Raw genomic sequence first — 16,568 nt, 5'->3', positions numbered from 1 at the left:
TGATAAAATATAACGTTTAGTGAGTAGACTAACAGTCTCAGTCTGGATCCCACACTGCACCGGCAAGGTTGGGTGGGCCACTGACTCACAGCCTTTCTTGGATCCACATTGTAAATTCCTTAACCACCTTATAATCTGCACTAGTTATGAGGTGTAAGTAAATGTTGCTGGATCCTGCAAAATACTCTACCAATGGTAAGGTTCAACTAATTGATATAATAGATTGGTGAGTAATAGCACAAGCACCAGGATTAAGCCCTGAAGTAACTCATTCCGCATATGCAGAGGGTACTGTTAATTAACATATCTCTTAAGCATAGTGTAGACACCCAAACTGACAGTCTCTTCAAAATAGAATAGCTTTCTGTAGCACTCAGCTCAGATTCTAGACTATAGAAAAATTTGTTCACAGGAATAACCCTTCCCTTATTTGCAATAACACTTCATTGTGCGCTGTCCCCAAAAAGCAAATATAGGATTACCATATGACTCAGCAATTCAACGAGTTCAAAGAATTGAAAGTGGGGGATGGATGTGAACACCAGTGTACATAGAATCACTAAAAGGCAGACACAGCCCCACTGTGCATCGACTCATGAGTAAGTACGACAGTGCACACATAGATACTGTCCTATCACCTAGCCTTCAAGAGGAACGAAGTCCTGACACTGCTGTGTCTTGGATATTTTTGACTTTGTGTTAGGTGACATAAGGTACACCCCATGTAGAATTCTACTTGTACAAGGTTGGAAAAGTAGTCAGTATCACAGGTATTGAGAAGGGAGTGGTGGTTTCTGAGGGTAGGAGCTGTGGGGAGTGTTTGTTTAATGGGGACAGAGCTTCAGTTTAGAGAGATGCAAAAGTTTTGGAGATGTGACATGGTAATCACAGAGCAAGGTGGATGTCCCCAAATGCCACTGAATGGCACCCTTAAGAATTGGTAAGATGGGAAATTTTGAGTTACTTTTATGGTTCTTTTTTTTTTTCGGAGCTGGGGATCGAACCCAGGGCCTTGCGCTTCCTAGGCAAGCGCTCTACCACTGAGCTAAATCCCCAACTTGAGTTACTTTTATATGTCACATAATTTAAAATGAGATTTCAGATACTTGAGAGATGTCCCAGTGGGTAAAGTGCTTGCTAAGTAATCATGAAAACCTCCACTCAGCCCCAGCACCATGTAAAAGCAAGGTATAGCAGTACACACGTGTAACAACACCAGTGCTGGAGATCAGAAGGCAGCAGCGACCAGCAGATCTTGGAGAACTTGCTGACCCCGGTCTGGCTGGAATGTTAAGTTCTGGGTTCATTGAGAGACCACATCTTAAATAATATGCATGGCGGAGGAAGACATTTAAAATTAGTGAACCCACACATACACACAGTCAAGTAAGATCCCATATACCTCTTTGCGAACAATTTAGGCTGTTGTGTTTTTCTAAGTAAAAAATAGAGTGTCTTAGAAGTGCCTGGCCTTAAAACCACAAAATTGGGTTTAAATGCCTTTTCTCCTCACGAAGTCTACCAGTGTGAACTAACGGAAGCAGTTTCAGGTTGTGTTGTTTGTCTAAGGGAAGGGTGAGAGGTTAGGGTTTTGTTCGTTCGTTTGTGTGTGAGAACATCAGACGTGGTTTTTTTTTTCTCTGTGTGTTCTTTCAGAAGTATGACATCCAGATGTGAATTCATCTACTTATATCAGAAAATGTTGGGAGAGGTTTTCTGTATCTTACAACAATGATTTCACTGCTTTTGAGATTAACTGTCTGTTGTCCCATGCATAGTCTTTGAAAGGGAGTGAGCACTCTGGACACCTTTACCCATTTGAACGACAGAGCGCTATTACCTGCCTTTCTTCTAAAGCCTCCTCCTATCTAACACTTTGTATCTCCACTGTTACTCTAGTTCTCTAAGTCCAGAAGTCTTATACACGAAGAAATTAAAGCACAGAGAGGATTTGGGGTTTTTGCTTGTATTTTCTCTGGCTGGAGAGAAAATGGGATTTGTTCCAATATTAATAAAATATGTGCCTTCCTATGTGACACCCTTCTGGATGTTGAGATGCAGAGAACTATGAATCCTATTTGTCAAAGGCATGGTAGGAGTCAGAAGACAGACCTGTCAGGGATGCTAAGCTCTGTCATGGAGTCGTGTTTGGGTAGCTGTGAGAACAGGGGAGTAGGGTCAAGTGAATGATCCAGAAACATATGCGAGGAAGCTGAGGCTCGACATTTAGACTCAAAGAGCAAACAAGAAATGCAAACAGAATCAAGTATCCCGGCCCTTCTAACTCATTGTTGTGTGTGTGCATGCGTACGTGTGTCCGTCCATGCGTGTGTGCATGTGTGTGTGTGTGTATAGGATTGTGTCTGTGCACATGTGCATGTATACGTGGAGGCCATGGGTCCGACTCAGGTGTCATTCCTCAGATGTCATCCATTTACAGAACTCAGGGTCTTTTACTGGTCTTGTAGACCATGATGGTTGGCCAATGAGCCCCAGAAATCTGCCTGTCTGTCTGTCCCGGCCTCCCAGGCACTGAAATTATAAGCACTGCCACAGCTATAATTTTTTAATATGAGTTCTGAGGATTGAACCCTCATGTATTGAGACATTCGCAGTAAGCACTTTGCTAAATAAGGTACCCCTCCATTGGCCCTACCTCTACTTTTTCCTCTGGTGGCCCATTATTTATGGACAAGTGTGGACAAAGTACAGTTTCACGCTGTTCATGCACTTAAGTGTTGGGTATCATATAGTGGTACTTTCTCGCTTTGCAAACAAGAACTATTTAACCTTAATAACTAAGTAACGGGTCAGAGCACTTCCGAGTGGGTCATGTTGGTTGGCTCTCCCGTGTTGCGTTTCTCCCTTCCGCATGAAGGATATCCGCGATGCTAGCTAACGTGCTTTTCATTGTGTTGTATCCATAAAGATTGCTCTGAACTTCCCATCACCCTGTGCTTATCTGCCCTTGACAGTTTTACAACCAAAGATGGGCCGGGAAAGGCTGGACCTCAATTGCTGACCCCTGGACAGATGGGAGACTCATTAGAATCCTTCAGTGCCCCAGAGGATGAGGCCCCAAGAGAGTACCAAGCCAATGACTCTGACTCGGATGGACCCATCTTATACACAGATGATGATGATGAAGAAGATGATGATGATGACAGCACTGGAGAAAGTAAGACTATTACCAAGAGGTGGAGGCGTGAGTGATGGACAGAGGGCCACCTACTATGTATGCACTGTCTTCTCTCAAGTTAGAAGAAATGTATCTCTCCTAGTTAGAACTGGTGATGCAAACCTTTAATCCCAGCTAAATGGAAGGATGGAGCAAGTCTATAGGAAATTCAAGGCAAGCCTTGGGTACAGAGTACATTCAAGACTAACCTGGGCAACTTCATGAGACCATGTCTCAAGCTAAAAAGTAAAAACAGGCTTGGAGGATAGCAAATGTCATGGGTTCAGTTCCCCGTACTGCAGGAAAATACAAAATGTACCTGTCCCAAAGTTTAGCTCATGGCAACAGATATTGTTTTTCCAGACGAGGATACTGCATAGGTATCCCTTCATCAATCAGTTAGGCTGAATATTTGCCTTGATACAAACAATCTAAACTTCCTAAGAACAGAGGCTTTTCCCAGGAAAGTCAAAGGTAGGGAATCCTCCGGGACCTGTTCTTGAAGAATGTCGAGGAGGTGGGGATTCCTTAGCCTAGCGGAAGTGTTAGAAAAATTCACTCATTTATAGTGTAGCTTGAAGAGAGGGGAATGAGTCGAGAATGACAAACACTTAGTTGAAGTTCGACCTCCTCACTTGTCCACTATGGCTAAGATAGGAAGACTTCTAGAAAGGAAGAGTCCTAAAGGGGAATGAAGGCCATGACTGTGACTAATCAGATGACCGGAACGTGCAGCTACAACCGTGTTTTGTTTTGTTTTGTTTTGTTTAGCTCTGCTTTTAACTTAGAAAGAGTATGACTGGGAGGAATTCAGTGTGGGATTGAACTTACAAATGACTAAAAGTGATTGGTCTATTGATGAGTCAATAGAAATCCGTTAGTATCCATCCGATAGCTCCTGTCTGCTGGGAGTTTAAGAAGCCTGGTTGACTGAGGGTTAAAGCATTTGTGTGTATAGCTAGGGCTCTTTGCCAGCAGGAAGCCTGGCCAGGGTGGGAGAAGGGGGAGGAGAGGATGACGAGGATTAACTGTACAGAAAAAGGAGAGAGGGTAAGCTTTTGACTTGAAATAAAGCAAAAGCATTGCACAACCACTGACTTCCACAGCCCACCATATCAGCAGAATAAACGTCGGCTATCACCATCCTAATGATGAGGTGATGCCTCCAAGCTTGTTCATGGTGTCTCTCGGGATTTCTTCTTCCCAGAACATTAAAAAAGAAAAAGAAAAAAGAAATCCTGCAGTTCTTTTTCAAAATGAATTATGTCCAACTCAACCCCCCATCTCCTTTGGACTGATTAGGTTTCCCCTGTTGCATGCAAGCAAAAGATTTGCCCTGGATCCTGTTAAAGCCCAGCCACACGTAACGAAAGCCCCGCTGAGGTGAAAAACTGATGTACCTGTATTTCTGCCCTTTTCAAACCTCAGGTGCATTGGCAAGTAAGATCAGACGAAGGGATACACTCGCCATCAAACTTGGCAACAGACCATCCAAGAAAGAGCTAGAGGACAAAAACATCCTGCAGCGAACGTCTGAAGAAGAAAGGCAGGAGCTGCGACAACAGATCGGAACCAAGCTGGTCAGGTACTTGCTGGGGTGTGAGCGTAGCAGGGAGTGATGCCTGTTCTTCCCACAGTTCCCTACCTGCCTGGGGTCTTGGTACATTCACCAGGCTTAAGTCTCAAACAGTAAACCACTCAGAGAATTCACCCTTTGGTCAGTTGTCCAGTACCTTTCAGATCTCCAAAATCAGATGTCAGTAGACGTTCCTCACCAAGGATCCATTGTGAATACTCAGACTCTCATGGCTGGCTGGTCTCCGTTGCAGCCATTCACTGTGCCGTTGTACAAAAGATGTAATAATATATAAACGCATGACCCAGGGAACTCTTTACTAAAATGCATTTACCACAGAAGGGTGGCATGAAGGGTTTGGCCTGCAGGCCAGAACTTGTCCACCATCCGTTCTAATCTGAGGACTCACTGCGGTTTTTATGTGACAACTATGAGATTCCATCATGTGGGCTGTGAGACAAGAGACATGCCAAACTTGGCCTAGCCTCGTCCTAGTCAGGTAAGCAAGCATAGCCCTCTGTCCACACGTAGCCCTTTAGCTTAGAACGAGTGGGCCACCCGGTATCTCTTCTCCCTCCCCGCTTCCCTCCGGTACTGTAAGGACTTCTGGTTTTGCCACGCATGCCTTCAGAAGTTCGTTTAACTAGACTTTTAAAAAATGGAGGTTGATTCCTTCACACCAAAGCTCTTATTTCTGATGCCAGCTTAAGCATGCTGTCTCCTGCTGTGTTCTCCCACTTTGCACATGCACCAGGGCATGTCACCGGGAGAAGGGAACCAGACCAGGATGTAAAGATGGGAGGAAGTGGCTGCCCTTGTTTAGAGGCTTCTAGGCTCCCGTGGGAAGGTCTTTACCAGGGCTATTCTCCACAGGGAAAGAATCCCCAAAGGCCTTTCTCTGCCAAAAGGGTGACTTTTAGTGACAGCAGCTGTGGCTCCTATCTGAAGGGAAGGGTCACCCTCCTGAGGAATCCTGAAGGAGGCCTGGGAATCCCCAGCACTTGCAACTCCCTCCAGGACTCCACAAGTTTTGAGCAGATTGCCAAAGGTCTTCCCACTGAAGTGTTTTCACCTCGGCCCTAAGCCTTGACCATTTCCTGCCTCAGGAAGGAGCTAGCAGAAGTCAAAGGAACTTCATGTCAAATTTGTCTTCTTAAGAAGCACAACCAGGGGCCTCTCTGGGGCCTGGGGGAGAGAAAGGGGACGGCTGGAAACTGTGCAGTTTCTTTGTAGCAGAACCAGGGTAGGCTCACTGTTTGTCACTGATGGATTTCTTATATACCATCCCCTCTACACGACATGCAGGAAAACATGTGACAAATGTGTCTTATTATCTTATTGCCTTTGTGTTCGGCTGTGAAAAATTTTAATCGCTGAATAACAATGCATATAAAATGATAGCAAAATGAGATAAACTCCTTAAAAGCAAGGAATATTAGCACAGTTTATCATAGTAAATGTTTTTCTAATCGCTCACTTGGTAAAGAAGTGCTTGCTGTGCAAGCATGGGGACCTGGGTTCCATCTTCGACACCCAGGTAAAAATTGTATTATATTGCAAAAGCCTGAAACAAACCAAAACTGAAGGCTTTATAAATTACGCTAAATAGGTTAGCACCCTAAGTGAAACCTAAAATCATTTCTAAATGAGCAAAGTTCCCCTGCTTTTTTTAATACTAAAGTATTATCTATCAGTCATGGTTCTCTGTAATGGGAAAAAATATAAATTATAGGACCAAAATGCTATTACTTAGTTTATGCCTAAAAAAAAAAAAGCTGAGAAAACAAAACTGCTACATAATAACTTCTGCAAGTTCAAAAAAAAAATCTAAGGTTCATCAGTCAGCATCAGCATCACAGTAACATTGTCGCTGGCACGGAAGAGGGGAATACAGCTGGTGGGAGAGGTGGCAGCCACTTTAAATAACCAGCTCTTTCTTTAACCCGAGGCTCAAAACACTTCCTGTGCAGACAACCGCCATGCATGGGATGAATTTAGAGAGACAGCAAACATTGTAGCAGTGAGAAAACTTCATCAAGCAGGCTGGTCAGCTGTGCGGCCAGCAAGAAGTTTGAAGGAAGAAAGCACATGTCCTGGATAGAATCAGAACACTTGATGGTGTTTTGATTTTATCATTGGAAACTAGACAAGTTATCACTCTTACAACAGGACCCCTCCGTGGCACATTCCAAAGATGTTTGAGGCTTGATATCCTTAAGATATGCTTAATAGTGAGGGGGGACTACTAGTCAGTCAGCAAGTCTGGGCTAGGGTGGAGCCCATTAGTAAAGCACCAGGTTACCAAATGTAAGACCCTAGGTTTGAGTCATAAGCACCGCAAACAAATGAATGAATGCATGCGTGCCTGAAAGGATTAATTAATTAGTTAATTAGTTAATTAATTAATAGGATGTGGACATATTTAGAGCTGCAAAACAAAAAACCCCAAACTATTGACAGAAATATATCTACAACAAGATAGGAGATGCCTTCTGTTTGATGCCACTCATAAAACAAAGTTCTTATATCTAAGGCTTTTACTACCTGGACCACAAGCATTCCAGTGATGTTACATGCGCACTTTCAACTTAAATTTCATGCACGTATTAAACTAGCAGAGTACAACCAAAAATTAAACCTGAGTTTGCTGCAAACCAGCATACATCGTCCTTGGTTGATATTTTTGAAGCAGTCTAACGCCACAATAAAATAACCATAAAGCTATTTCTTTGCATAATCATTCCATCTCGGAGCTACGATAATTCTTTAAAGGGGGCCATAGGAAGATATGAACGATGAGGCCGTTTATAACAGTGGCAAATCAAAACAGACCCAGTGGACAAAACCAGGGCACCAATATAGAAAGAAAGAGGTTAAAGAACAGCCAAAACAAAATATATCAAAAACAGCAGTGCAGGAAGGACATCAGTCTTCTGCCTGTTTCATCAAGGATTCCTTGGATGGAGATGGGGCCCAGACTCCCTAGGGAACTGCAGGAAGTGAAGTATGGGTATAGATCAGAATGGATGGAGACCATGTCTAACCATCCACTGTGGGTACCACCTGTATTTTGTGAGCTAGGATCCCAGCGACGCCCACCAAATACTTAATCTCTTCGTTAAGCACACACATGATCTGTAGCTTTAATATCTTTCAACGCAGTAAGGTTTGTTCTTCGTAGCGTGTAAATGTTAAAGAATTGTTTTTCAGTGAGCACAGCACACCTTATCTGTCCTGCTCAAGATTTTACCCACAACTAGAACTCCGACAAACACATTTAGGTCAGGTGCAACTTGACTCCAGCGTCTGCTCATGTTTTACTTGAACCTCGTTTGTTCACCTCTTTCTTCGTCTTCAAGCCGGGAACCAGGAACTACCTCGTTGGATTGTTTTAATGATTCCAGCACAGTAAGCTTCTAGCACAATACCAGAAACTTTGAGAGTAGGAACAAAAGGTAGATGTGGCTATCCTCATGGTTGTCTGTGCTTACAACAGCCAAGTCTTCTTCTACATACTCTCACGTGTGGATAAAGAACTCAGAGACTTCATTCTTCATTCAAGACAACTGTCAAGTTCCTGTTTTAATCAACTATAGAACTTTTTAAATTCTTTTAAAATTTACTTTGTATCAAATTTGTTATGAACATATATTAGGTAGCACAAATCTTCACAAATCACCTCCAGTCACATGTTCAAAAACCTGGGTGGTCATTCTTTTTTTTTTTTTTTCCTCTCCATTAATTGTTTATCCATTTTACATCCTGATCATTGCTCCCCTCCTGGTCCTTCCTCACAGAGTTCCTCCCCCATCCCTCCCTCTCCTCTGAGAGAGTGGGCACCTCCTGGGGACACACACTGGTCCCCTACCCCTACCCCTGCCTCCGCCCCCCCCCCCCCGACACATCAAGTCTCTGCAGGGCTAGGCACAGACAGGCAATAGCTTTAGGGATAGCCCCTGCTCCAGTTGTTGGGGGACCCACATGGAGACCAAGCTGCACATCTGCTATGTATGTGCTGGGGGGACTTCAGTCCGGCCCGTGTACGCTCTTTGGTTGGTGAAGGTAGGAAAGGAAAAGAAAACATCCCAGAGGAAGGGCATCCCATCGGTAAGAGAGCTAGCACACCTGGGCATGACAGACTCCAGTACCCTGGCAGTGCACACTCATTCGTAGCACACGGTATGGTCCTGGCATAGACTCCAGCTGCATGGCTACGGTTGCTTCCCGGGGTCTTTTGTGGATTCCGTAAGTCGTTTTAATTTCAAAGTAGTCCCGGTGGAAATCTAATTCCAAGGGAAATTTGAGCAAGCGCCAGATGATCACTGGTTTGACATGTGCCTACCATGGAGAGCTTGGTAGGTCTAGAAGATAGTACATTCAAGTCAACCACCCTTGTGTATGTCCACCATCATTCAATTCAAGTCAACCGCCCTTGTGTACATCCACCATCATTCAATTCAAGTCAACCGCCCTTGTGTACGTCCACCATCATTTACACAAATCCAGAGCACATTCCGGGGAAACCTTTCACTACGACTAGCAAGAAATTAATCATGTACGCAAGACCCAGAACAAAGTTATAAGGAATTTCAGCTCTCATGTAAAGCAGTTAGCTGCTAATCCTGGATGAGCCTGGCTTATCTCAGCAGCAGGGAAGAGGGAGCCACGTAGCTTAAGATAACTTGTGGGGCCCGACACAGGATTTCCCTTCAAACCCTGAGCAGCATAGATTGAGCAACTCATAAATAACGTCGGAGTGAACTTTGCAACGGCAGCTGATTTGAGACACCAGTGCCCTGTACATTAATTAAGTAAGCTATCGGTTAAGCTGCTCTAACATGCCGGGGATCCAGAAGGTCAAGCAATGATTCCTTTCTTACTGGGCAGTCTGGAGGGAGCTGGGCCACCCAGCATGATGGAGTTTCTCCTTCTCTCTCCTCAGAGGCCTAACAGCCAGACTCCTGCTTTATTAATCTCTTACGTCCCTGGCTGATCTCATCTGGAAGATCAAAGCTAGCTCATAACGCCACGTTCGAGTGTAGCCTGTGCAAGAGGGACCACACACTTGTCTGTGTTGAGTGGGGGCAAACAACTTTAAAAGTACTCTCTGCTCGTGTCCCATCTGAAGAAATCAGTCACACCCCACACCTTACTGCCAGGGAAGCCATGATCTGTAGGCATGTGCCCAACCAAAGTCACATGCCTGTCTTTCGAGGATGAGGGAAGGGGAGATAGTTGGAAGTCTAAGCCACTCCCGACGGTGTCCGAGCTGATGGAAGGGAGAGATTTATCTCACAGGCTTAAATTTTTAGGTTTATTTCTTAAGATATGATGAAGTGTAGCTTCACTGTTTTGTCTTCCACAGGACAGGCCTCGTTTGTAGCTTGAGGTGTATCCATTTTGTAACCTGTAGTGTATATTCTCCATTTCGTTCTTGTAGGAGACTCAGCCAGAGGCCAACCACTGAAGAATTAGAGCAGAGAAACATCTTAAAACGTGAGTATCTCATGCCACACTGTGATCCCTCAATCAATAGTACACTATGATCAATAACAAGGTGCCCCGGAGACAGCCTGTCCAACAGGAGGGAAATGTGACTCACGGCTACCTGAAATGACCTGTGGATGTCACATATGTAAGTTAGATGCTTACATATCTAAAAAAATAATTTTTCTTGGCTTTCATATTTCATTTTATGGCTTTAAGCCTGGTGTTCCCTAAAGTGGAACCCTCCTCATAGTAATTACACTTGAGAAAGAAATGTATCCCATGTATTCTTCTGCTCAAATATTAAAGCAAATGCTCCAGTCTACTCAAATAACTGCCAGAGAAGGGATCCACAAGGAAATCAATCAAACATCCCTATATTGTTATGAATAATACAGCGTGTTGCTAGGTTGAGCAAATGTCCCGATTTAAAATTATGGCGAGAGGGAATTTTGCAAGGCATTTCATTTTCCTCTGTTGTGATAACTCCTCTTCTTTCCTGAATTCTTTGTGGTTTCTTGAAACCTAAAGAGCTCTCCATTCATTCCCTCACTCTGTTTTTCCACTCTGATTGCTGGTGGCTAAGTGTGGGAGATCCCACTAGAAACACAGTCTGCCCTGCCGTCCTCGAAGGACGGCCACTAACTTTGGCGAGTTTAAAGGCAGAGTCCGGCTGAACACCTAGATGTTAAGCTAGCTCCAAAGGAGCCTTTTATTTTGTGAAGTCTCAAAGGATGGCTATACTCAGAACCCCAGCAGCACTACAACAGCAGTAAGCCCCTGGCGTAGGAACATCCTTTTCAACCTAGCTGGCAGAGAACAGTCAGCCTGCTGGATGACCCCACACTCCAGTGTGAGTTATTTTCTTTTCTAAGGGAAAGAAAGGTTTCTGTACTATATGTATAGGACTGTTGCCATAACCGAAACAGCCCAACGATGAACACTCACCAGTACAAGAAGGACCAACCACCTAGTCCACGGTATCTCTCTCCTGCTGTGCTTTTGCTGGTTATTTATTCGCAAGCATGGTTTGAATAGATCCCATCCGAGTGCCTACTAAACGTGCAGAAAGACAAAATGGTTGTGGCTACAAAAGGAGGGTGTGTTTTCACTTCCGAGGCATCTAATGTTGACAGGAAAACAAACCCCATGGGTGTCGATGTTTTCTCTGATGAATTCCCGGGACATACTCAGTAAGTTAAGCTTTTAAGCTCAAAGTTGGACTGGGAGCTCCTGTGCACACAGAGGGTATGTCTTACTGGATGTCTGATGAGATACTTTGAAAAGAGGGCCTTGCAAATTCTGGGTAAGTCAGTCCTTTGGGATGGATGTGCCAAGCCACAGTGGAGTTTTAGTTATTTGAGGAACTCTTTCATGGATCCGGAAATTTATTGCATGTTGATCTTAAATGTTGTGTTGGCTTTTGTACCCTCTGTTTTCCTGGAGGTTCGGGAAAGATTGAAGGACCAAAGTCAACTTCGTCTTGACTCTAGCCCTGTTTTACTTCCTTCTAAGTTCGTGTTGATTCTGGAAACGGGAGGTCCATTTCCAGTCTGGAGAGGCAGATAACTGGCTCCCGATCCCCTGACGCAGGCCAAGGGAAGCAGGCAGAACCGGGGAGGCTCTTTCCACTGAGCGTAGCCCACAAACACCTCGTCCGACCCTCTTGCCTCCGCACTCTTCTATATTTCCCTCTTCCTGCTCAGACTTTGCATCCCCCAGCTTCTTGTTCAAAAGTAGCAAGGATATCTAAATGGAGAAACCAGAAAACTCTGTGATACGGTATCGTTTTTAAGATCCTCTGTTGGGGGCCGAGAAAGTGATCCAAAACACAAAGTAATCAACAGGTTCTTTAACCCAGGCCCACCGCTTTCATAGCCATGGCTGAGGTGACAATAAATGGCAGCAGCTACTCTGTAAGGACATGGAGCAAACCCGATGTCTCGGTATCATGTCCCTTACCTTTGCCAACCAGAGAAGTCAACTCTGGCTGGTCAAGAAAAGTGCTATGTTCTCCTCCATACCGGACCTGAGACAAAATGCACCGCTCTTGTGTTCCACTGGGAGTGTCATTTCAGATGTATTTTCCATAACCCAGGCCACTGAGTTCTGGATCTTTTCATTCAACAACTAACTGTGAATGTTTTTAAACCTACAAAAAAAAAATGGTGAAATTTTACAGAGAACAGTTCACCACATGTCTGCCATCCATATTCTACTATTGACCGCCTTATTCGTCATATACCCATTGATTTAGGTTTCTAACATATATAAATACATGTGTGTTGATAAATACATATACATACATTTCAAAAGCTTATAAATTCGTTTCCATTTGTTGAAAATACAGAAATATATGTTAATATATCATATGTATGTACTTCAAAAGCTTATGAATACATTTTCGTCTGTTCAAAATAACCTTTTGTGGAGTCAATAAGATGGCCCAGCAGGTTAAGGCACTGCCACCCAGTCTGACAACTTGAATACAATACAATCCCCAGGACCCACATGATCCACTGCCACAACTTTTCCTCTGACCTCCACATGTGTGCAGTGGCCGTGTGCTTGTGGACACAAACGCACAATAAATAAATAAAATTTTTAAGTAAAGTGAAGCAAGACACAACAAAAAGCCACCCACATGGAAACACGTAGAGGAGCAAAAAGATAAACAGAACCACAGAGAACGTGTGTGGAAGCCCAGTTCATTTTATCCCAGTCAGTGGCTCAACAGATCACTGCTACCCCGGTTGTTAGTTTTGCCCCCTTTTTCCTTGGTGGAAACCCTTCAGGCCATCCTAATGCCCCAGACAGTTTACAACACACAGTACAGTTCATCTGCTAATTAATCAACAGGGAGAGGAAATGATGAGCCTTAAATGGACGCCTCACTGAATATTTAAAGTACCAACTTCAGGGTATACCCTTGATCCTGTACCACTCTGCAAAGACTCAGAGGCTACTCCATGGCATCCACCACCGCCCCTCACCCACTTTAAAACTATCCCATCAAACATGGGAAATATGAAAAGCCAGTTCCTGGTGTCAGGGAAGAATTCCCAGCTCGTAAAATTCTGTTTACTTAATCGCTTAACTGCAATCAGCTCTTCCCTTAGACGTCACGGGCTGTCACCTTGTTGTACAACATCCTTAAATGGTAAAACTAATATTCCCTTCAAAGAAATGACCTTTTACATAAGGAATGAAAACCTTTGGGATGTTGGGGGGGTATGGGGTGGGGAGTGGGGGAGTGGGTGTTTGAAAAAATGCCTTTAGGAAATGAAGCTTGGGAAGTGGGGCCCTGGAGGGACGGCTTAGCAGTTGAGAGCACTTGGTGCTCTTGCAGAAGACCCAGGTTCAATTCCCATCGTTCTCATGGCCCCTCACAGTCGTCTTCTACTTCAGACCCATGACATTCAATGCCCTGTTTGGACCCTAGTGGACACCAAACCTATGTAAGGTGTACAAACACAGAATGTAGGCAAAACACTCCTGAAGCAAAATGAATACATTTGATTTTTTAAAAAGGAGTAGCTTTTACGAAAACAGAAAAATGAAGCATGGGGAGCATACGGGAAGAAGTGAGTAAAAATAGATTTAAGGGTTATATTTTCCTTTTAAATACAGTTCTTGCCCCGTAAAGCTCTGACTTTAATAACATTAACGAGAAGTTTGGAATTGGTCTCGGATGTATAATAATATACAGTTCCCAAGCTCCATTCAGTCGACGTTAGTTGGCCATTTGTGCACATTTTAAGGATAGAGAGAGACTTGCTTGCGAAGCAATCAGCAAAGCTTACAGTTCATTCATAAAAATTCTGAGGTAGAACCAAATTAATTTGATGAAGGAACTTGAAGTGTCTCTTGTCTGAAGGGTGATTTCTGTTTGTATTTCTGGGTGTAATGACGAGGTTCATCTTCCTCCTTGTAAATTAAAAGATGAACTCCAGAAGAATACAGAAAGCCCATTTGTCCAGAGAAGAAGAAAAAATTTACAGAAAATTTGGTGGGGTCAATGAGCAAAAACCTCGAGTTCCTGATCACATTCAATACTAACAGTTTACTCGGGACAGCATCAACCTTCAGGGTGAAAAGTCCACTTCCAATGCTGGGTGTACATAATGGAATGGACGTGTTTACCATCTCGGTACTGGTGCGGCAGAGACAGATGGAGTCCTGGGGCTCTCTGCCTAGACACCCCAGTCTAGTCAGTGACCCTCGAGTCTTTGTGAGAAAAACTGTCTTAAAAACCAAGATAGATAGCAGTAAATGATGACATTCAAGGTCCTCAGACCTGTACACAACACACACACACACACCATACACATGCCACACACATGCCACACACACACCACACAGCACACACACACACATGCCACACACACATGCCACACACACACCACACAGCACACACACACCACACAGCACACACACACACAAACACACACACATGCCACACACACACCACACAGCACACACACACACAAACACACACACATGCCACACACACACCACACAGCACACACACACACAAACACACATGCCACACACACCACAAACACACACACACCCTCCCCACACACACCCTCACCACACACAAACATGCCACACACACCACAAATACACACCACACACACACGCCACATACACTCACCACACACACACACACAAACACACACACATGCCACATATACTCACCACACACACACACACCACACACACACACCATACACGCACACACACAGCACACACACACACATGCCACACACACATGCCACACACACACCACACATCACACACACACAAACACACACACATGCCACATATACTCACCACACACACACACACACCACACACACACCACACACGCACACACGCACACATACACGCACGCTCGCACGCACTCCTAGATATGTTAAATAAAGCCTTTACATAGAAGAGAATTTTCCTGAAGCTTTCAGTTCATCCCTTCCATAGTGCAGTCTTCCTTCATTAGAATCCCTAGAATATAAACCTTGACGTGTATTTTACTATGAAGTAAAATCATTGCCTTACTTAACACAGAGGAGATACAAGAAGCAACAGACAGAAGCTCTTCAAATATGCATGCCATAAATCCTGAAAGCTCTATTTCTTTTAAAATTCTCAATATTTTTTTTTTTTTGCAATCCCATCTGTTTTGACTGCACGGAATTGCACTGCTTGATGAAGCACTAGCGAAAAAGACGACTTTGGAAAGTTAAAGTCACAAGAAAATAAATAATTCCCACCCACAGTACAACATAACCCCATTCAGAACATTGGCTAGAAAGCCAAGTCCCAAGGAATGCTTACATTTTGCTTCTATGGAAACATAGGAGGACAAACCAAATATTTTGGTTGGGTTTGAATGGAAGTCAGCAGCTCGGACGTGCACTGGATGGTTCTGATTTGTTCTTTTCAGTGTGTCCCGGATTTTTGCCCATGGAGGACAGATCCAGAAGTGAATTTTTATCTGAACTCTGGTAGATTGTACTTCTAAAACCCTGAGGTGGTCAGCAATAGTATGGACATAGAACAAGAAATCTGGAGGTAAAGGGGGTTTAAAATCAGTGAAAAGCTTACCAGTTCCATTAGGAAGGAAGATACCATTACGTATATTATATGCACGTGTATAGCATGCGTATAAGCATTCCTTCTGAAAAACCTCCGGGTGCCTTTCTAAGGTGGTGGCACGTTTGATAAGCGTTTGCCAGACCTGAGCGATTGTTCCTGGTAGACTTTTCCAGTTCTACGATCAACCCTAGTAACTGTCCTTATGCCTCCCCTGAGCGATTGTTCCTGGTAGAGCCTACGGTTATCCCTAGTAACTGTCCTTTTGCCTCCCCTGACAAACAGAAAAGAATGAAGAAGAGGAGCAGGAAGCAAAAATGGAACTCAAACGGAGGCTCAGCCGGAAGGTGATGATGTCATGACTGCTAATGAGCATGCGTGTTCTGGGAGACGGTTTATTTCTGTTAGATGCAAACGCACTCTGCCCTCGTGAGCGGGATGTTTGGGGATGGTTGCTCCCCCAACTTCACCACACGATTCAAGTCATTCGAACCAGTGTGGGAATCGGTTACTTTCCCATTTGGGTGCTGCGTTCACTTTGAGAAATTAACGAAGCTTGTACCTTGCATTCGGTGATTGTGAAATATGTGTATTCTGAGTGGAAAAAAAAAAAAGAGTTTAAATACCAAAGGGGACAGGAAAGGAAAGTGTCACACACAAATCTTCCACTTAGAGAGCCAACATTAACGTTCTCACATATTTTTATGTCTTTAATTGGATTTTTGAGTGTTC

The 16,568-nt window shown here is 43.9% G+C and overlaps 1 protein-coding gene across 11 annotated transcripts in view; it reads left to right on the top strand.

The window, feature by feature from the left end:
- The window catches only part of Phactr2 (phosphatase and actin regulator 2), a 269,278-nt gene that overhangs the window by 228,885 nt on the left and 23,825 nt on the right, over positions 1 to 16,568 (top strand). For all 11 annotated transcript variants that reach the window (XM_087553953.1, XM_087553942.1, NM_001437803.1 and 8 more), the window contains 4 exon segments: positions 2,976 to 3,178; positions 4,607 to 4,763; positions 10,195 to 10,250; positions 16,122 to 16,183. In XM_087553953.1, the coding sequence (XP_087410079.1) occupies positions 2,976 to 3,178; positions 4,607 to 4,763; positions 10,195 to 10,250; positions 16,122 to 16,183 (478 nt within the window).

This window comes from Rattus norvegicus, chromosome 1 (assembly GCF_021556685.1).
Source record: "Rattus norvegicus strain SHRSP/BbbUtx chromosome 1, alternate assembly SHRSP_T2T, whole genome shotgun sequence".
NCBI classification, from domain to species: Eukaryota; Metazoa; Chordata; class Mammalia; order Rodentia; family Muridae; genus Rattus; species Rattus norvegicus.
Note: the sequence above shows the minus strand (reverse complement) of the source record. Positions and strands in the feature narration are given on the sequence as shown.